The 22,410-nt window shown below is 47.5% G+C and overlaps 1 protein-coding gene across 3 annotated transcripts in view; it reads right to left on the bottom strand.

Moving 5' to 3' along the window:
* Positions 1-22,410, bottom strand: part of CEP85L (centrosomal protein 85 like) — a 229,008-nt gene that overhangs the window by 22,121 nt on the left and 184,477 nt on the right. For 2 of the 3 annotated variants that reach the window (XM_038767385.1, XM_038767401.1), the window contains exons 5-8: positions 18,308-18,425; positions 14,933-15,115; positions 12,114-12,266; positions 6,381-6,535 (exon numbers count right to left, since the gene is read on the bottom strand). In XM_038767385.1, the coding sequence (XP_038623313.1) occupies positions 6,381-6,535; positions 12,114-12,266; positions 14,933-15,115; positions 18,308-18,425 (609 nt within the window). The remainder of the gene's footprint in view (positions 1-6,380; positions 6,536-12,113; positions 12,267-14,932; positions 15,116-18,307; positions 18,426-22,410) is intronic. The other variant, XM_038767393.1, reaches the window with a different exon arrangement.

The following is a 22,410-nucleotide window of genomic DNA, read 5'->3' as shown; positions in this document are numbered from 1 at the left end:
GCCCTCGGAAGGCCTCGGATCTCCCTTCCCTGTGGTGACTGACAGCACACCCACGGTCTCCACGCCACCCTGTGCAAGAGATGGGTTGTGCTGGGCTCCCAGAGAAGCCCCTTTCCCGGTTCGAACATTTTGGAACCGCCGTTCTGCACCCGCAACCCCTCTCGCTCCTTCCGGGACCCCCGTTTGGCCCTACCCCTCACTGTACAAGGAGAGGAAAAAAAGGCCTGATTCTTGCTCTCTGTGTGTGCTGGAGAGAGCAAGCCCGAATTCAGGCCTCCTGAGTCTGCCGGGTCCCCCAAAAGAAGAGAGCAAAACTGAGGCTCTGGGCTTTTTTTGTTTATTACCAATGTAGTTCTGATGTGTAGTACTTCTTCACCCGCTGGCACTATCACTGGCTTCTAAAAATAGCTCAGCATAAATAACTTATATGGAAGAATGGCTTCCCCCCGCCAATTTAGCACCAAGAACACATATCTGAGTCTATGAAGGGTGTCAGGAGAACAAAATCCGTTAGAGCACTTCTAGCCTCTCAAATGGAAAGGGGAATCAGCTGCCAATTTGGGGAAAATGAAATGTATTCAGAGTCAGGGTATGTTGCAGAAAGACGATCTGACATTAAACGTTTTTAGATAGTGCCCAGCACCCTCATTTCGGATATCTGGATTATAAATTCCCTGCCAACTCTGTTATACTGTACTCTCCCAAGTGCTTAGTCCAGGGCTCTGCACACAGTAAGCGCTCAATAAATACCACTGCTGGATCAAAAGATGAGCCCCTCTTGCAACGAGCGATCTATTCCAAATATTTTGAAAATGGCCTTCTTTGCTCATGTTTTAGTTTTGCGTACATGTCTTTGGGACGGGTTCTTGGGCATGTCTGGGTTTTGGGGTGTGTCCACTCAGTCCCAATCAGTGGTGTTTATTAAGCACTGACTGGGGAAAGGACACTGTGTAATGCATTTGGGAGAGTATCATACAGGTAAGAAACTACCCTGTCCTTGAGGAGCTTAAGCTCTAATGGAGGGAGGGAATGGACACAAAATCACTTACGGTGAGGAGGAAAAATAGAAGAGAAAGATGGGTAAATGCTTAAATAACAGTACGCATATCATAAGTGCTCCGGGTAACAGTGAGGGCAAAAGGACTGAGGTTGAACTTGGGAGGGGATATACTCTGGGGAGAAGAAAATTGATCAGGAACTCCTTCTGGAGGAGGTGGAATTTCAGGAGGCTTTGAAGATGGGAAGAGATACGGTCTGGTGATCTCCCAAACTACCACAGAGATGCTTCAGCCCTAGGCACCTGAGAGGACTCCAGAGAGATGAATCGATTTAATCCGCCGGGGGAAACCCTATCATCCATCTGCCGCTGATTAATTCCTCCTACTTCTGTACACAGAGTCCCAGGAGCAAGCTACTGATGTATCATTGCATAAGTACGGTCTAGCTCCAACACAAAGGATGACAGATTCCACCACCATCAATGTCAAACGCCATTAAATAAATACTGCCCAGCCCCAGGCTAGGCCTTAGTTCCAAAGATGCGTCTACTCAGAGACAGCGAGGTGATACGATGCAATTAAACCCACATACAAAATTCTGAGAAATGAAATATCTGAGTGTGCGTATGTCCACAGCGCACACATAAATCTGACAGAGCATTGTCCTCTGTGTGCAAAAATGACACTGACTGTGAGATCCCATTCAAGAGTGCCAATGTGGCTGTAAAGATTGCCGTGCTTCAGCACTGTTTGCACATACAGATCCGGTCTCTGATTTTGCGTCTGTCTCCTGGAATCCTAATCTTAGTAAGGCAATTGGCTCCCGATTCCTTCTTGCCTAGCTGGTCTGTCCATGCTGGGTTGCATTATTTGGCGCTGCGCTCCACTGTGTCTGTTATATTGCTATACTGTACTCTCCTCAGTGCTTAATATAGTGCTCTGCCCACAGGAAGCGTTCAATAAACACCACTGACTGGCTGAATGACTGTCTTCACAGCTGAGGGTGGTCCTTTCAGCTGGCCATAAGGCAGTGCCTTGAATCGACCATGGACATAATAATTGTGGTATTTGTTAAGTGCTTCCTATGTGCCAGGCACCCTACTAAGCCCTGGGGAGGATATAAGCCAATCATTCATCCATTCAATCGTATTTATTGAGCGCTTACTGTGTGCAGAGCACTGTACTAAGCAGTCAGGTTGGACACAGTCCCTGTCCCCCACAAGGCTCACGGTCTTAATCCCCATTTGACAGATGAGGTAACTGGGGCCCAGAGAAGTGAAGTGACTTGCCCAAGGTCACACAGCAGACAAAGGGTGGGACTGGATTAGAAACCAGGCCCTTCTGACTCCCGGGCCCTCGCTCTCTCCACGAGGCCACACTGCTTCTGTCTGGCATGGCTCAGTGGAAAGAGCCCGGGCTTTGGAGTCAGAGGTCATGGGTTCAAATCCCGGCTCCGCCAATTGTCAGCTCTGTGACTTTGGGCAAGTCACTTCACGTCTCTGGGCCTCCGTTACCTCATCTGTAAAATGGGGATGAAGACTGTGAGCCCCCCATGGGACAACCTGATCACCTTGCAACCTCCCCAGCGCTTAGAACAGAGCTTTGCATGTAGTAAGCGCTTAATAAATGCCATAATCATCATCACCTAGTCTTCTCCCATGTCTCACCCAGCAGATCTGGGCTGTGATGAGTTGACTGAGCTCCAGAACCCTACTGCCGGTAACCTGCTCTACCTTTGGTGGTAGAGGGTGGTTTGTGAGCGATGTTGAAGAAGCTGCCCAAAAAACTACTCGTGCCTTCACAGGTCTCCAACCATATATGAAGTTGGACAGCCCAACTGCCTTAAATACCTGCCGCTTGGACTTGAGCTGGATGGCCCCCTGTCACCACCAAAAGCCCACCAGACTTTGATTGTTTTAACATTCTTTTGTCCTTCTTTCCCCTCCATTCAAACTGCTACCATGTCAATCCAAGCACTTATCCTTTCACGCCTTGATAACTCTATCAGCCTCTTTGCTGACCTCCCTGCCTCCCGGCTCTCCCCGCTCCAGTTCACTCTGTCGGCACGGATCATTTTTCCACAAAAACATTCAGGACATGTTTCCCCACTCCTTACAAACCTCCAGTGGCTGCCCCTCCACCTCCGCATCAAACAAAAACTCCTCACCACTGGCTTTAACGCAGTCCACCACCTTGTCCCCTCCTACCTCACCTCGCTTCTCTCCTACTACAAGCCAGCCCACACACTTTGCTCCTCTAATGCCAACATACTCACTGTACCTCCATCTCTCCTTTCTCGCCACTGACCGCTTGCTCACTTCCTACCTCTGTCTGGACCATCCTCCCTCTTCATATCTGACAGGCAATCACTCTCCCCAACTTCAAAGCCTTACTGAAGGCACAACTCTTCCCAGAGGACTTCTCTTACTAAGCTCTCATTTCCTTTTCTCCCACTCCCTGCTATGTCATCCTGATTTGCTCCCTTCCCAAACCCCCAGGCCCACAGCACTTATGCACATATCAGTAATTTATTTATTTATATTAAACTCTGTCTCCCTTTCTAGACTATAAGCTCATTGTGGGCAGGGAATATGTCTGTTATATTGTTATATTGTACTCTCCTAAGCAGTTAGTACAGTTCTCTGCACACAGTAAACGCTAAATAAATACGACTGATTCTTTTCCTGGACTGAGATCAGTACACTAGCCCTGAAGCTCAGTTTGTCCAAAAGTAAACTCCTCACCTTCTCTCCCAAATCTTCTTGTCCCTGCAACTTTCCTATCACAGTCAACATGACCACCATCATTCTCTCCATCTCTCAAGCCTGTAACATTAGCATTCTCCTCGACTCCCCTCTCTTTCAATCAATCAATCAATCAATCCATGGTATTTACTGAGCTCTTACTATGTGCAGAACATTTAATTAAGTGCTTGGGAGAGTACAACAGAACTAGCAGATATGTTCCCTGCCCAGACGGGCTTACAGCTACAACACACATGTTCAGTCTGTCACCAAATCCTGTTGGTTCTTCCTCCACAAAATCCCCAGAATTCATCCCCGCATCCCCATCTAAATGTCCACCACTCTGACCCAGTCATTTGTCAGATACATCAGCCTCTTCGGTGACCTCCGTGTCTCCAGTCTCTCCACTCCCCAGTCCGTACCACTTTCTGCTTCCTGGCTCATTCTCAAGCTCGTTATGGACAGGGGCATGCATCTGCTAATTCTGTTGTAGTATAACAGAGAAGCAGCGTGGCTTAGTGGAAAGTTCATGGGCTCGGGAGTCAGAGGTCATGGGTTCTAATCCCGGCTCTGCCACTTATCAACTGTGTGACTTTGGGCAAGTCACTTAACTTCTCTGTGCCTCAGTTCTCTCATCTGTAAAACGGGGATGAAGACTGTGAGCCCCCTATGGGACCACCTGATTACCTTGTATCTCCCCCAGTGCTTAGTACAGTGCTTGGCAAATAGTAAGCACTTAACAAATACCATTATTATTATTATTATTATTATTATTATTTATAATGATGGTATTTGTTAAGTGCTTACTCTATGCCAGGCACTGTACTAAGCACTGGGATGGAAACAAGCAGATCGGGTCCCTGGCCCATGTGGGGCTCACAATCTCAGTCCCCATTTTTCAGATGAGGCAACTTGGGCCCAGAGGAGTGAGTTACCCCAGGTCACACAGCAGACAAGTGGCGGAGCCAGAATTAGAACTTATGACCTTCTCACTCCCAGGCCCGTGCTCTATCCACTACGCCATGATGCTTCTCTCCTTTGTATTCATTCATTCAGTCAATCAATCGTATTTATTGAGCGCTTACTGTGTGCACAGCACTGTACTAAGCGCTTGGGAAGTACAAGTTGGTAACATATAGAGACGGTCCCTACCCAGCAACGGGTTCACAGTCTAGAAGGGGGAGACAGACAACAAAACAAAACATGTGGACAGGTGTCAAGTCGTCAGAACAAATAGAATTCAAGCTAGATGCACATCATTAACAAAATAAATAGAATAATAAATATGTACAAGTAAAATAAATAGAGTAATAAATCTGTACAAACATATATACAGGTGCTGTGGGGAGGGGAAGGAGGTAGGGCAGGGGGGATCGGGAGGAGGAGAGAAAAAAACGGGGCTCAGTCTGGGAAGGCCTTGTACTCTCCCAAGCACCTAGTACACTGCTCTGCACATAGTAAGCAGTTAATAAATACCAGTGATTGACTGATTGATTCTCCCCCCTCCACAAAAGCCAGTGAAAAGAGCTCTAGGAGAGGCATGGAGCAAACACAAGAGCCCAACAAAGAGCAGTCTGGATGTGTGTACAGTATGGTCGGGTCCGTGGGCCCCATGTTGGCCTTTTCGGTCATAAATGCTCTAAAAGATAAGCCACACCTTAAGTGAAGCTTACTCTTCCCACCTTCAAAGTCTTATTGAAAGCCCATCTCCTCCATGAGGCCTTCCCAAACTAAATCCCACTTTTCCTCATCTCTTGCTCTCTTCTGCGTTGCCCTGACTTGCTCCCTTTGCTTCTCCACCTCCTCATACCAGCCCCACAGCACTTGTGTATATAGCTATAATTTTATTTATTTGTACTGATGTCTGTCTCCCCACCTCTAGACCGTGAGCTTGTAGTGAGCAGGGAATGTCACTGTTTATTGTTGTATTGTTCTTTTCCAGGCACTTAGTAATAATAATAATAATAATGATGATGATGGCATTTATTAAGCATTTACTATGTGCAAAGCACTGTTCTAAGCGCTGGGGAGGTTACCAGGTGACCAGATTGTCCCACGAGGGGCTCACAGTCTTCGTCCCCATTTTACAGATGAGGTAACGGAGGCCCAGAGAAGTAAAGTGACTTGCCCACAGTCGCACAGCTGACAACTGGCGGAGCCTGGATTTGAACCCATGACCGCTGACTCCAAAGCCCGTGCTCTTTCCAGGGAGCCACACCAGTGCTCTGCACACAGTAAGCACTTAATAAATACAGTTGAGTTGCCTAGACTGTGAGCTCATTGTGGGCAGGGATTGTCACTCTTTATTGTTGTACTGTACTTTCCCAAGCGCTTAGTACAGTGCTCCGCACACAGTAAGTGCTTAATAAATAGGATTGAATGAATGAATGGATGAATAAAAGTGATGTCATCTTCAAAAATGAAGGCCTGGATACTTCTATCTCTCCCAACATTACTCATTTTACAACTCTCGACGGGATCCCGGACTTGCTCATCTTCCCCCATTAGTGCTGATGTGCAGTCTGTGAAGGGGGCACCCCATCTCTCGAGAGGTCACTCCCTCCATCTTCTACTCGGAGACCACCCGAGCGGTCACCCCCAAACCTGCAGGGCGCAAGGCTCCCGCAGGCTCTCTCACCTTTGCACTGTGGTGACGAGCTCCTTTTCTTTCTTCTTCTGGCACACCAGCTGGACTTCTTTCTCCCGACACTGCGTTCTGGTCTCACTGAGTTTCTTCTCCATGTCAGCAATGGTCTCTTGCAATGCGGCATTCCGCTCTTCGAGGATCTGGAGCTGAGAGGTAAATTGACAAGGGGCCGAATGGCAAAAAATTAGTCCACTGCCCCAGACAGAGTTTGGTGGGAAGAGCCATCTCTAGCCTGTGAGCTCACTGTGGGCGGGGATTGTCTTTCTCTATCACTGTATTGTGCTTTCCCAAGTGCTTACTACAGTGCTCTGCACATAGTAAGCGCTCAATAAATACGACTGAATGAATGAATGAAGAGCCCGGGCCTGGGAGTAGGACGACCTGGGTTCTAATACTGGCTCCTCCACTTGCCTGCTGGGTGACCTTGGGTAAGTCACTTCACTTCTCTGCCCCTCAATTACGTCACTTGATGAGGCTGATGGCATTTGTTAAGCGCTTACTATGTGCAAAGCACTGTTCTAAGTGCTGGGGAGGATACAAGGTGATCAGGTTGTCCCATGTGGGGCTTACAGTCTTCACCCCCGTTTTCCAGATGAGGTAACTGAGGCACAGAGAAGTGAAGTGACTTGCCCGAAGTCACACAGCTGACAAGCGGCGGAGCTGGGATTTGAACCCACGACCTCTGGCTCCCAAGCCCCGGCTCTTTCCACTGAGCCAAAATAGGGATACAATACCTGTTCTCCCGCCCTCTTAGATTGTGTGCCCCGTGTGGGGCTGGGACTGTGTCCAATCTGCTTACCTTGTAACAAACCCAGTGTTTAGTAGATAGCTTGGCATGTGATAAGTATGTAATAAGTACCACAATTCATCGCCCTATGGGAAATGCCAAGCTGTCAAATTAGCGGCCTTTTATGCGTAAGATAACACACCCAGGCAAGGCCTGCTCAGAGTTTTCAAAAGGGCATGGAGTTACACTCAAGCCTACTCCGTAAGCGGCTTTGTGGGGAGAAGAGTTGGAGAGGTTGAGAGCTGGAGGGGCCAGGGAAGGCCAAGGGACCTAAGTACAGGAGGAGGCAGAATCAGGATTCATTCATTCATTCAATTGTGTGCAGAGCACTGTACTAAGTGCTTGGGAAGTACAAGTCGGCAGGGGCAGGACCAAGGAGGAGCAGAGTGGGAAGAGCCCAGGAGTAGATTTCCTTCCACTGCCCTGACCCCTGGTGATCCTTCCCTCTCGCCCCACCCATCCTGACCCAGGGCCTCCATCCTCCGCCAGACCCAGACACGCTGATTCTGGGCCATGAAGCAAGGCCAGCTGGAGATGGGAGGGTTCTGGGAATGAGTAGGGTGGAGAAGACCCTTGGAGGAACAGGCCTGATGAGGAAGGGGAATGTTGGGAAAGGAACTTGTACTTCCCAAGTGCTTAGAACAGTGCTCTGCACACAGTAAGTGCTCAATAAATACGATTGAATGAATGAATGAAAGGGGTTCGCAAAGAACAGAATGGGAAGGTGCAGAAAGATGGGCACTGAAGTGGCATGGCCTAGCAGATAAAACGTGGGCCTGGGGAATCAGAAGGACCTGGGTTCTAATCCTGGCTCCGTCACTTGTCTGCTGCATGACCTGGGGCCAGTTGCTTCATTTCTCTGTGCCTGTTACCTCATTTGTCAAATGGGGATTAAAACTGTGAGCCCCATGTGGGACGGGGACTGTGTCCAACCCTATTTGCTTATATCTATCCCAGCACTTAGTACAGTGCCTGGCACATAGTAAGCGCTTAAGAAATATAACCTTTGAGGCCAGAGGAAGGACTAGGGGAATTCAGACAGGTTGCAGACAAGGCAATAATCCATCAATCAATCAATCAATCACTGGTATTTATTGAGCGCTTACAATATGCAGCCCCTCTCAGGGTCGCACCTGGAGAGTTTCCAGTACTCTACCAGTCTTTGAGCCCCCTCCTTCCTCTCCCCCTCCTCCCCCTCCCCCTCCCCTCCGCCCTACCTCCTTCCCCTCCCCACAGCACCTGTATATATCAATCAATCAATCAATCATATTTATTGAGCGCTTACTATGTGCAGAGCACTGTACTAAGCCCTTGGGAAGTACAAGTTGGCAACATATAGAGACGGTCCCTACCCAACAACAGGCTCACAGTCTAGAAAGGGGAGACAGAGAACAAAACAAAACATATTAACAGAATAAAATAAATAGAATAGATATGTACAAGTAAAATAAATAAAGTCAGTAATAAATATGTACAAACATATATACATATATACAGGTGCTGTGGGGAAGGGAAGGAGGTAAGGCGGGGGGGTGGAGAGGGGGAGGAGGGGGAGAGCAAGGAGGGGGTTCAGTCTGGGAAGGCCTCCTGGAGGAGGTGAGCTCTAAGTAGGGCCTTGAAGAGAGGAAGAGAGCTAGCTTGGCGGATGTGCAGAGGGAGGGCATTCCAGGCTGGGGGGATGACGTGGGCCGGGGGTCGACGGCGGGACAGGCGAGAACGAGGCACGGTGAGGAGATTAGCGGCAGAGTAGAGGAGGGTGCGGGCTGGGCTGGAGAAGGAGAGAAGGGAGGTGAGGTAGGAGGGGGAGAGGTGATGAACAGCCTTGAAGCCCAGGGTGAGGAGTTTCTCCCTGATGCATAGGTTGATTGGTAGCCACTGGAGATTTTTGAGGAGGGGAGTAACATGCCCAGAGTTTTTCTGGACAAAGATAATCTGGGCAGCGGCGTGAAGTATGGATTTAAGTGGAGAGAGACAAGAGGATGGGAGATGGGAGAGGAGGCTGATACAGTAGTCCAGACGGGATAGGATGAGAGCTTGAACGAGCAGGGTAGCGGTTTGGATGGAGAGGAAAGGGCAGATCTTGGCAATGTTGTGCAGCTGAGACCGGCAGGTTTTGGTGACGGCTTGGATGTGAGGGGTGAACGAGAGAGTGGAGTCGAGGATGACACCAAGGTTGCGGGCTTGTGAGACGGGAAGGATGGCAGTGCCATCAACAGAGATGGGAAAGTCAGGGAGAGGGCAGGGTTTGGGAGGGAAGACAAGGAGCTCAGTCTTGGACATGTTGAGTTTTAGATGGCGGGCAGACATCCAGATGGAGATGTCCTGAAGGAACGAGGAGATGCGAGCCTGGAGGGAGGGGGAGAGAGCAGGGGCAGAGATGTAGATTTGGGTGTCATCAGCGTAGAGATGATACTTGAAGCCGTGGGAGTGAATGAGGTCACCAAGGGAGTGAGTGTAGATAGAGAACAGAAGGGGACCAAGAACTGAACCTTGAGGAACCCCCACAGTAAGGGGATGGGAGGGGGAGGAGGAGCCTGCAAAAGACACTGAGAATGAACGACCGGAAAGATAAGAGGAGAACCAGGAAAGGACGGAGTCTATGAAGCCAAGGTCGGACAGCATGTTGAGGAGAAGGGGGTGGTCCACAGTGTTAAAGGTAGCTGAGAGGTCGAGGAGGATTAGGATAGAGTATGAGCTGTTGGATTTGGCAAGCAGGAGGTCACTGGTGACCTTTGAGAGGGCAGTTTCCATGGAATGTAGGGGACAGAAGCCAGACTGGAAGGGGTCGAGGAGAGAGTTGGTGTTGATGAATTCGAGGCAGCGCGTGTAGACGACTCATTCAAGGAGTTTGGAAAGGAATGGTAGGAGGGAGATGGGGCGATAACTAGAAGGTGAGGTGGGGTCAAGAGAGGGTTTTTTTAGGATGGGAGAGACATGGGCATGTTTGAAGGCAGAGGGGAAGGAACCAGTGGAGAGTGAGCGGTTGAAGATGGAAGTTAAGGAGGGGAGAAGGGACGGAGCGAGAGATTTCATGAGATGAGAGGGAATGGGGTCAGAAGCACAGGTGGCCGGAGTAGCACTTGAGAGGAGGGAGATCTCATCTGAGGATACTGCTGGGAAGGATGGGAGAGTAGCGGAGAGTGTTGAGAGCCGGGGGGTTGGAGAAGGGGCGGGGAGTGACTTTGGGGAGGTCAGACCTGATGGATTTAATTTTATTAATGAAGTAGGAGGCCAGATCGTTGGGGGTGAGGGAAGAAGGAGGGGGAGGAACTGGGGGCCTGAGAAGGGAATTGAATATACGGAATAGCTGACGGGGATGATGGGCATGGGTGTCAATAAGGGAGGAGAAATAGTTTTGTCTGGCAGAGGAGAGGGCTGAGTTAAGGCAGGAAAGGATAAACTTGAAGTGAACGAGGTTGGCATGGTGTTTAGACTTTCGCCAGCAGCGTTCGGCAGCTCGAGCATAAGAGCGAAGGAGGCGGACAGTGGCAGTGATCCAGGGCTGTGGGTTAGTGGTACGAGAGCGGCGAAGGGAAAGGGGAGCGAGTGAGTCTAGCTGCATAGAAAGGGTAGAGTTGAGAGCAGTAATCTGATCAACAAGATTGGGTAGAGAGGAGAGGGAGGCGAGGTGGGGTGTGAGGCGCTCAAAAAGATACAGGTCTGTACATATTTACTATTCTATTTATTTTATTTTGTTAATATGTGTTGTTTTGTTGTCTGTCTCCCCCTTCTAGACTGTGAGCCTGCTATTGGGTAGGGACCGTCTCTATATGTTACCAACTTGTACTTCCCAAGCACTTAGTACAGTACTCTGCACACAGTAAGCACTCAATAAATACGACTGAATGAATGAATGAATGAATAATAATGATGGCATTTATTAAGTGCTTACTATGTGCAAAGCACTGCTCTAAGCGCTGGAGAGGTTACAAGGTGATCAGGTGGTCCCACAGGGGGCTCACAATCTTCATCCCCATTTTACAGTTGAGGTAACTGAGGCCCAGAGAAATGAAGTGACTAGCCCAAAGTCACACAGCTGACAATTGGCGGAGCCGGGATTTGAAGCCATGACCTCTGACTCCAAAGCCTGTGCTCTCACCACTAAGCCACATTGCTTCTCTGTGTGAGGGAGAATCAAGCAGATGCATATCTATTCCATTCCTTGCTTGGGCAGTGGCTAGCGAGTGGAAGACAAGCTGCTACAAAACTCCCCTGTGCTGGGCAGCAGCAGCATGGGAGAGAGTCGAGGGCAGAGACTCGAATTTACTGTGTGGAAGGAGGCAATGGTAAACCACTTCCAGATTTTTACCAAGAAAACTCTATGGATACACTACCAGAACAGTGGCAGATGGAGATGGGGCATTCTGGGAGAGATGAATCCATGGCATCGCTATGGGTTGGAGACGACTTGATGGCATAAAACAAGACTATGTGCAGAGGACTGCATTAAGCTCTTGGGACAGTGTGATACAACGGAATTAGCAGATCCGTTCCCTACCCATAATGAGCTTACAGCCTAGAGGGGACAACGGCCAACGGCCAAGAGATAACACACTCCTCCTGCTTAACATTTTGGAGTCTTGAGGAACGAGAACTACATGGGTTGGAGGCCTTGAGGCCCTGATCTGGGTGGGACCCTTAAGGTTTGGGCAACAAGAAAAGCCTGCATCGCTCCTTGACTCGGGATGCTGGCACCCACCCAGTCAGGTCACCAAATGCTCTGCACACAGTAAGCGCTCAATAAATACGATTGAATGAAATCCCAAAGCCATCGAAAAAACCTGCGTTCCCCCACCGCCCCCGGGGATCCCTCAGGGCAATGAAGCCGTGTTGGGCAGTTTGATTAAAGCTCTCTACACCGTTTCACATGGTAGAGCCCCAAGACGCCGCTTTACAACGTTGGCCCCCACCCAGCCCCAATGTGTCTCTCTCTTTACCTGCTGACTCTGACTCTGCATGTCATCCAGGGTAGGCAAGTCGGCCAAGTACTTTTCCAGAGTCTCGATTCGCCTCTGCTTCTCTTTGTTCTGCTCCGATTCCTTCTGACATTTCTTTTTTAGGCTACTGATGTACCTGTCTCGAGTTTTAAGCTAGAGGGAGAGAGATGGGTTTTTTTTACTGGCCAGAATCATTCAGAGAGAGGGCTAAGTCTCAGGGAGAGCCAGGTAATAATAATAATAATAATGATAATACTTGTGAAGTGCTTACTATGTGTCAACCACTGTTCTAAGTGCTGGGGTAGATACAAGGTAATCAGGTTGTCCCACTTGGGGCTCGCAATCTTAATACCCATTTTACAGATGAGGTAACTGAGGCATCGAGAAGTTGTGACTTGCCCAAAGTCACACAGCTGACAAGTGGCAGAGCCAGGATTAGAACCCGCGACCTCTGACTCTCAAGCCCGTGCTCTTTCCACTAAGCCACACGTTTCTGTATTTATTACTCTATTTATTTTACTTGTACATATTTATTCTACTTATTTTATTTTGTCAATATGTTTTGTTTTGTTCTCTGTCTCCCCCATCTAGACTGTGGGCCCACTGTTGGGTAGGGACCGTCTCTCTATGTTGCCAACTTGTACTTCCCAAGCGCTTAGTACAGTGCTCTGCACACAGTAAGCACAATAAATACGATTGAATGAATGAATGAATGTTCAAGCCATTTCCTCAGTCTCTGTCTCATCCCCTTCGTGGAGAAAGTGCCCTCTACGCATCTCACCAGCTTTCTCTTCCTGCTGCCATCCTCCTCCTATCCTCTTGCTCAGCTGCAGGGCTGCAAAACAAGGCCTAGCCTCCCCATTGCTCTACTGGCATCCACTGCTTTGCCCACTGTTTCCTCATCTTCTCAAACCCTCAGAGAGCAGAGCCTGTGGCCACTTTGATAGCCTTGTCCTAATCACCACCAACAGTTCTCTGGATCTCCTAAAAAGTCCAGTCCTTTACTTCACCTATCGATGACTGTGTACTGTGTGCCAAGCACTGTACTAAGCACGAGGGAGGGTACGATACAACAGATTTAGTAGTCACAATCGCTGCCCACAAGAAGCTTACGGTCTGGTCCTTAAATGTTGGAATGCCCCTTGCTTGAAACCTTGCTAATTCGGGGGTTCAACTCCCTCGTTGGGCTGTTCGACAGCCAGAAGCGTCTTTAATGATTCAGATCAAAGAACAGAAATCCACAGGTAGGCAAAAATATGGGATTCAATGAAAGAAGCCTCCTTTCCCATTAGAAGAAGGTAAAGGCTTTCCAACATTCACCACTGAGATCCCAGTGAAGATGAATCTGACAGTCTCAGGACGGTGGATCATATTTTTGAGCTGTCCGAAATTTGATTTAGCCAGAGTTGGATGTCTGTTTTAGCCTGGCCTGATTTATTTTCAGGCATGGGTTCGGAGAGGCTGCTGGCCTCCGAATTTGGGGGGGACCAATTGTGCATAAGGAAACTTTGGGAGTTCAGCTTTGTTAGGAAGGAATTAGACCCAATTGCCCGCTGACCCATTCACTTCTAAACTGCAGCAGGAGAGACCTCGACCTTGAGTGAAAGCCCTTTGGAAGTAGCAACATTTGGGCTTTGCAACAGGTTTAGCACATTAGTGGACAAAGGTCAGATAAAAGGAGGTGAAAAGACCTCTTTGGCCAGAGTCCAATTGGCCTCTCAGCATGCTTCCTCTGAAGTTCCTTGGGAATTTTCAAGAGGGCAGTCAGAAAGCAGCATGGTCTAATGGATAGAGCACGCACCTGGGAATCAGAAGGACCTGGGTTCTAATCCTGTTCTGCCAATGGTCTGCTGGGTGACCTCGGGCAAGACACTTCGCTTCTCTGTGTCTCACCTCAGTTGCAAAATGGAGATAAAGACTGTGAGTCCCATGTGGGGACAGGAACTGTGTCCACTCCAATTTGCTTGTATTCACCCCGTGCTTAGTACACTGCCTGGCACACACTGAGTTCTTTTCAAATGAAAACCAGTGTGGCCTGGTGGAAGGAGCACAGGCCTGGGAATCAGAAGACCTGGATCCTAATTCTAGTTCCACCACTTGCCTGCTGTGTCATCCTGGGCAAATCACTTCACTTCTCTGTGCCTCCATTTCCCTAGCTGTAAAATAGGGATTCAATCCCTGCTCTCCTTCCTATTTAGACCATGATCCCCATATGAGAACGGGATTGTATCCAACCTGATTATCTTCTATCTACTTCAGCACTTAGTAGAGTGCTTGGCACCTGGTAAGTGCTTCCCAAATACCATAATGAAAACCAGAAGGATGGGGAGCAGCTTTACCAAACTCCTTGCTCCTAAATAAGTGCTTGGGCTGGCAACAAATTATGCATTAATAGTTTGAGCCCTGGCTAGCGGGGAGCAATCTACTGCGACTTTGCCATGTGCTTTTGTTTATATGTGAAAAGCAGCATGGACAGAGCCAAGTCTGGGAGTCGGAAGGACCTGGGTTCTAATCCTGGCTCTGCCACTACCTGCTGTGACCTTGGGCAAGTCACTTCACTTCTCTCGGCCTCGGCTACCTCGTCTGTAAAATGGGGATTAAGAATGTAAACCTCATGTGGAACAGGGACTGGATACAACCCTATTACCTTGTGTCCATCCCAGTACTCAGTTCAGTGCCTGACACACAGTAAGCACCTAACAAGTACTATGATGATTATTATTATTAGTCTCTCCCCTCCTGTAAATACGACATGCTGCCCCAAAGGTTACCTAAGCATATCACTTTTAAAACACAGCACTCTCAAGAGAGCTACTCACTTTCTCCTCTAGCTTTTTCTTCTCTTCCCCAGATTTGCTGGCATTTTGTTTGAGAAATTCGTTGAGCTGTATGATCTCCTTTTGTGCTGCTGCAAGCTTCCTTTCAATGTCTTCTTGGGTGACCCGGGCCATTGTCCGGTCTGGAAATGGAGCTTGGAGGGAAGGGTTCTCAAACTGAGTCTGCTGTGGGACAGTAGGAGACAGATTTAAAATTGTTTAAAATGTACTTCCACTTGCTCGGAAAACTCGAAGATGGCCACGTTCCCGCAGGCTTTGGGGACCTGTCAAGCCCGTCTGATACCTTATAAGTGAGAAGAGAAGTGAGAAGTGAGAAGAGAAGCAGCGTAGCTCAGTGGAAAGAGCCCGGACTTTGGAGTCAGAGGTCATGGGTTCAAATCCCGGCTCTGCCAATTGTCAGCTGTGTGACTTTGGGCAAGTCACTTCACTTCTCTGGGCCTTAGTTACCTCATCTGTAAAATGGGGATTAAGACTGTGAGCCCCCTGAGGGACAACCTGATCGCCTTGTAACTTACCCAGCGCTTAGAACAGTGCTTTGCACATAGTAAGCGCTTAATAAATGCCATCAAAAAAAAAAAAGTCCACAAACCAGAGGCCCCAAAAGGCCAGGACGTTTGAGAGCTTTTGGAAATTGGATATAATTACACCAGGAAAAATCTGAATTTGGGTATTGTTCCTTAAAACATCTAGGAAGTGTGACTTTCTATAGTCTTGAAAATAAACACAAAATACAGTTTGAAGATCAAGGAAACTAAACTTCTTAAAACAGATATCATATCCACCAGACAATTTTAAAGGCCAGAAACACCAAGAGACGTCACCACTCTTGAACAGTGCCTTTAACAACTCTGCATACGAACTTATGATTTTTCAATTTCTCTAAACACCACAAGGCAAGCTCCTAACATGGAAGCTCTGCACTCCTTAACGCAGTTATGCTGGAGAGGACATGTGAGGAGAATGAAAGAGAGCAGGCTATCCAAACCGCCACTCTCATGGAGACCTGAAACTGGGAAACCAAAAAGCGAGGAGGGAAGAGGAAGCGTTTGTGAGGACATGGGAAAAAAAAAAGCCTCAGACAACGTTGCATCCCAGCTGAACGCTGGAAGTCAGCCAGTTGCTGAGGGCAGACTGTCATGGCACACTGGCGTAGCTCCATTAAGTACTACACCACAAGGGACAACCTTTCTCTGTGCCCTGTGTGTCTGTGAACATCAAACCCACACTGGCTTCTTCAGCCGCACACGTACTTATAGGTGAACTTCACCATCAGTGGTATTTTATTCAGATTTGAAAACATACAAATATATAATATGCAACATAATAAATACATATAATAAAAATAAATGTAATAAATTCAGATATATGAAAACACTAGAGTCCCAAAATAAACAACCCCAAATCTCCTTTGGCCTGAAGCGAGCTTGCCGCTTCTTTTTCTAATGCACGAACATCTAGTTCTCTGTGTTCTCTCCGTCATCCCCATAAGAGAGACAGAAATGTCTAGGAAAGTGAGATGCTATGACGACGGGTTTTGTGACTTGAAAACAACACTTATACCAAAGGCAGAAGGCACAAGCAGATTTCAGCTCGGTCATCGAAGATTAAGCATGAGTTGCTAGCTTCCTTTTAGTTTTCCCCTCACGTTTATTCCTCCTCCTGGAAAGGGTTGAGGTGAAGAAGGGAAATGAAAAATCTTATTGTCGCTGTATCTTCTCTGTTCTCCTCTCTTGCCTCCATGCTAAGACGTTCTATCAGGTTGGGTTAGTTCTTGGATTATTGTTGATCATCATCAATGGTATTTAATGAGCGTTTATGCAGAGTACTAAGTGCTTGGGACAATACAACAGAGTTGGTAGACACGATCCCTTGCCCTCAGTAAGTTTGGGCTAGGCCTGCTCATAATAACAATAATAATAATAATAATAATTATTATTATTATTATTATTATTATTATAATACTGGTATTTGTTAAGCCCTTACTATGTGCCAAGCACTGTTCTAAGCGCCGCAGTAGACACAAGGTAACCAGGTTGTCCCACACGGGGCTCACAGTCTTCCTCCCCCTTTTACAGATGAGGTAACTGAGGCACAGAGAAGTTAAGTGACTTGCCCAAGGTCACACAGCTGACAAGTGGCAGAGCCGGGATTGGATCCCATGACCTCTGACTCCCGAGCTTGGGCTCTTTCCACTAAGCCACACTGCTTCTCATGAATCTCTCTGGATTCTTCTACTGACCCCCATCCTGTCCCTTTGCTAATTTTCCTCCTCTCTCCCTGGTCATTCGCAAGAGTTCTTTTTAACGTCTTGGACTCCATTCAGAACATAGCCTTGTCTTTCCTGGGCTTCTTCTCAAACTGGTGACTCGGCTTTCTCCCCTCTCACTGTCCTACATCCTTCCTTGGAAAGCCCTCTGCCAGAAAGATGCTATTAAGGGGCTTCTAATTCATACCCTTCATGCGTCTTCAGGAAGAAGTCCCACATTATAGGAGAGTAAAATGGCATATCTGTGCCACGAAACAAATGATAAAAACTGGCGGTTCTTCACTGAAGAAAAATCTACCATGTCCAAGCGGGGAGCCCCTAGGATGGCCTGTGTCCCAGGGAATGTTCCTCATCCTTGGGAGTCAACCTGCCCAAGAACGGTAGGGAAGGGGGGCTTGGGGACAGGCATGGAATCCATGGATTTTGTTTCTGCTCTGAGGAAAACCATTTGGGGGACTATCCAAAATTCTGCTTTTTTACAGAACGCCACCCAGAGCAACTCAGAGTGAGAACCCAGTCCTGAGAGGCATCGAGGCATATAGCACAGGCCTGGGAGTTAGAAGGTCGTGGGTTCTAATCCTGGCTCCATCACTTGTCTCCTGAGTAACCTTGGGTAGTCACTTCACTTCTCTGGGCCTCAGCTACCTCGTCTGGAAAATGGGGATTGAGACAGGGAGCCCCAAGGCGGACAGGAACTGTGTCCATCCAGATTTGCTTGTATCCAACCCAACGCTTGGCACATAGTAAGCTTTTAACAAATACCACAATTATTATTATTAAACGTGCTCCAGGTGCGCGGAGAATGGATTCTCCCCTCTGGAAGAGGAAAGGATGCAGCTCCTGATCATGCCGCGGCAGTGCTGGCTCTCCCACACAGGGATACCAGGCCAGTGATTTGGCCGCCATTCCCCTTTTGTCTTCCGTTTGCCGTAACTTGCCTCCTCCCTTCACCCCCCAACTCCTTCTGAGTCCCTTCTTCCTTCCTCAGGTGCCTCGCTGCATTGAGCCAGCCCCGACCACGATCCAATACGTGGCCTCTGACCTCTCAACCCCTCTGGAAGTTCCCAGCAATCCGACCCGGAGGCCCTTACCTGCAAAGTAGCCACAAATGAGTCTTCGCAGTTCTCAAAGTGGCCTAGCATGGCATGCTGGGCTCGCAGCTCATTCTCCCTGATCTTCTGATGAAGGCTCGTTATTTGTTGTTTCTGCCTGGGAAACACACCATCAGGCTTTGTTAGAGAAAAAAATTCCAGGGAAGTTCAAGGTAGAAACAGTCTGAAGTTAAAAGGGTGGAGAGTTTACAGTTACATCTGACAGCAGCAGTAAGAAGTAAAACAACTGACACTGGCTTTTAGTATCCTGATAGGTCGATATATGAAGATTACCCTTTACCAATTGGATAGTTACTCCATCTGTAATTTATTTTAAGGTCTGTCTCCCCCTTTAGTCTGTAAATTCCTTGTGGGAGGGATCATCTATTCCTTTCTTTTGTATCGCACTCTCCCAAGTGCTTAGTATGGTGTTCGGCTCATGGTATGTGCTCAGCAGACACCATTGATTGATTGGTCCAAAAAAATAAAAAATAAACATCAATGGTCTTAGGAGACATCTACTGCCACTCCCTTCTGTGCCACCCTGACTTGCTCCTTCATTCAACCTCCCTCCCATCCCCATGGCACATCTGTTTATATCTGTAAATTATTTATTTATGGACTTATATTAATGTCTATATCCCCTTCTATACTGTGAGCTCATTGTGGGCAGGGAACGTGTCTGCTACTCCTGCTGTTTCATACTCTCCCAAGGGCATAGTACAGCCCTTTGCACATAGTAAGAGCTCAATAAATACTATTGAATGAATGAATGAATGCTCATCTCGCATCTCCCCTCTTCTCAAAATCTTCCATCGCTGAACATTTCCCTCCGCATCAAACAAAAACTCCTCGGCTCTGGTTGAAGACAAGGCCAGGCTCCCCACCTCCCTTCTCCACCTTACACTGTCAACCCTCTTCACCTGCTACTCTGCACTTGCTCTCTTCGCTCCTCGCAAGCCAATCTTCCAGTAGTACCTTGATCTGGACTCTCCCACTCTGTTGCTCATGCTGTTCCAGAGAGAGTAGCATGAGTGAGGAAGCAGCATGCTATAGGGGATAGAGCATGGGCCTAGGAATCTGCAGGTCATGGGTTCTAATCTTGGCTCCACCAGTTGTCTACTGTGAGATCTCGGGCAAGTCACTTCACTTCTCTGGGCCTCAGTTACCTCATCTGTCAAATGGGGATTGAGACTGTAAGCCCCTTATGGGACAGGGACTGTGTCCAACCCTATTGGCTTGTATCCACCCCAGCACTTAATACAGTGTCTGGTATATAGTAAGCGCTTAACAAATACCACAATTATTATTATTATTACTACTATTATTATTATTGTTCCACCAGCCTAGACCCAGGCTCCCTCACATCTGACAGATCCCACCTTCCCCGACGAATTCCCAATACCACCCATCAGCCACCTCTAGCACTTATATATTTATGAATATCTCCCTCAGCACTTGTGTATTGACATGCAATAGAGTTGTTGGCTTTTCAATGGCATTTGTTAAGCATTTACTATGTGCCAGACATTGTACTAAGCATTGGGGGTAGATACTTCTAGACTGTGAGCCCATTGTTGGGTAGGGATTCCCTCTATTGTCTCTGTTTCTATTTGTTGCCGAACTGTACTTTCCAAGTGCTTAGTATAGTGTTCTGCACACAGTAAGCTCTCAATAAATACAATTGAATGAATACAAGCTGATCAGGTTAGACCCAGCCCATATCCCAGGTGGAGCTCAAAAGTTAAATGACTTACCTGTGGTCACATAGCAGACATGTGCCAGAGCTGGGATTAAAACTGAGGTCCTCCAAGTCCCAGGCCCGTGATCTTTTCACTAGGTGACACTGTAAATCTCACCTCCTCCAGGAGGCCCGAGCCCACCTTTCATTCATTCATTCATTCATTCAATCGTATTTATTGAGCGCTTACTGTGTGCTAAGCACTGTACTAAGTGCTTGGGAAGTACAAGTCGGCAACATATAGAGACGATCCCTACCTAACCACGGGCTCACAGTCTATTCCTCTGCTCCCCCTCGCCCCTCAATCGCTCCAATCACTCCCTCTGCTCTACCCCCCTCCCCGCCCCACAGCAATTGTGAATATATGTACATATTTATTATTCTATTTATTTTATTAATGATGTGTATAGATCTATAATTCTATTTATTTATATTGACGCTATTGATGCTTGTCTACTTGTTCTCTTTTGTTGTCTGCCCCCTCCCTTCTAGACTGTTGTTGGGTAGGGATTGTCTTTATTTGTTACCGAGTTGTACTTCCCAAGTGCTTAGTACAATGCTCTGCACTCGGTAAGCACTCAAAAAATAATGAATGAATTTATTTATTCTGATTTCTCTACTTGCAGATATTTTCGTGTCTGTCTCTCCTGTTAGGGTAGAAGCTCCTTGAGGGTAATGAATGTGTCTCATGTTCCTTTGTATTTTCCCAAGTTTTTACTAGGGTGAAGCAGTGCGGCTTATTGGAAAGAGCACAGGCTTGGGAGTCCAAAGACCTGGGTTCTATTCCTAGCTCTACCACTTGACTCCTGCATGACCTTGGTCAAGTCACTTAACTTCTCTGTCCCTCAGTTTCCTCATCTGTAAAATGGGAGTTCAATGCTTGTTCTCCTTCTCCTTTAGACTGTGAGCCCCAGAAGGGACAGGGACTGTGTCCCACCTGCTCATATTGTATCTACACCAACCTTTAATAGAGTGACGGGCGCAGAGTAAGCACTTAACAAATAACACAATCATCATTGTTTCAGTGTATTGCACCCAGTGGGAGCTCAACAGATACCCTTATGACTTCTACCGCTGCCTCATGATACCTGGCAGTTTACGTTGATTACTTTGTCTTGAAGGCACCTTAAAAATCACCCAGGAAAAAGCCCTGCACTGAGTACTAGTGAATAACAACATGATCCGTGTCCTCAAGGAGTTTATAATCTAATGGGAGAAGACCACCAAATTCGATCAGATCAATATACCACCACATACAATAACGAGGTTAGGTTTCTAAACTAATAAATGGTGCCCATCCAAAAAAACTATAGAAACAACAACAAAAAATTATGTTGAGCGAGACGCATGGGAAGAAAGGATGTATTAATCAGAGAAGGCTTTGCGGAAGAGTGAATTTTTCCATGAAACTCTGCAGGGGGACTGGAGTATAGTGTGATGGAGTGGAAGGGCATTCCAGGCAAGAGAAGAATGACATGTGTGGGAGACCTACTGCAGTAGGTACAGCATCAGTCTCACAATCTGAAGGTCCTGAGTTCGAGCCTCAGAGGAGACAAATATTTAAACCCTCAAGACTGTAATCTCGCAAGCATGGTGAAGTGGATAGAGAACAGCCTTGAGAGTTAGAAGGTCATGGGTTCTAATCCTGACTCTGCCCCTTGTCTGCTGTGTGACCTTGAGCAAGTCACTTCACTTCTCTGTGCTTTAATAATAATCACAGTATTCGTTAAGCGCTTACTATGTGCCAAGCACTGTTCTAAGCACTAGGGTAGATACAAGGTAATCAGGTTGTCCCACATGGGGCTCACAGTCTTAATTACCATTTTACAGATGAGGTAACTGAGGCACAGAGAAGTTAAGTGACTTGCCCAAAGTCACACAGCTTGACAAGTGGTAGAGCCGGGATTAGAACCCACGACCTCTGACTCCCAAGGCCGTGCTCTTTCCACTAAGCCATGCTGTTTCTAGTTTGCTGCTTTAGTTACCATATCTGTAAAATGGGGAGTAAGACCATAAACCCCATGTAGGAAATGGACTATGTCCAGCCTGATTAGCCTATATCTACCCTAGTGCTTAGTACAGTGCTCGACACATAGTAAGCACTTAACAAGTACTTAAGAACAATGACACTGGTAGAGAACAAAATTTATCTTCTTGCCAAACTCTTCCCAATGAAAAGGGGCAAAAAGGAAGAAATGAAGTACTGGCAGCCCTGTTTTGGAGCTCAGTGTCATCTACCACTCCCCAAGAGACCCCAGCTCCCCGCTGGAGAGGAAAAACGGGAAGAGGCAGGAAAGGAAAAGATCATTTTCAAACCTGGTTCAGGACCTCTTGACCTCAATTAGTTAGGAAAAGAGAGCCA

Source organism: Tachyglossus aculeatus, chromosome 2 (assembly GCF_015852505.1).
Source record: "Tachyglossus aculeatus isolate mTacAcu1 chromosome 2, mTacAcu1.pri, whole genome shotgun sequence".
Classification (NCBI taxonomy): domain Eukaryota; kingdom Metazoa; phylum Chordata; class Mammalia; order Monotremata; family Tachyglossidae; genus Tachyglossus; species Tachyglossus aculeatus.
The sequence above is the reverse complement of the archived record's forward strand: the minus strand, read 5'-3'. Positions and strand labels throughout refer to the sequence as shown.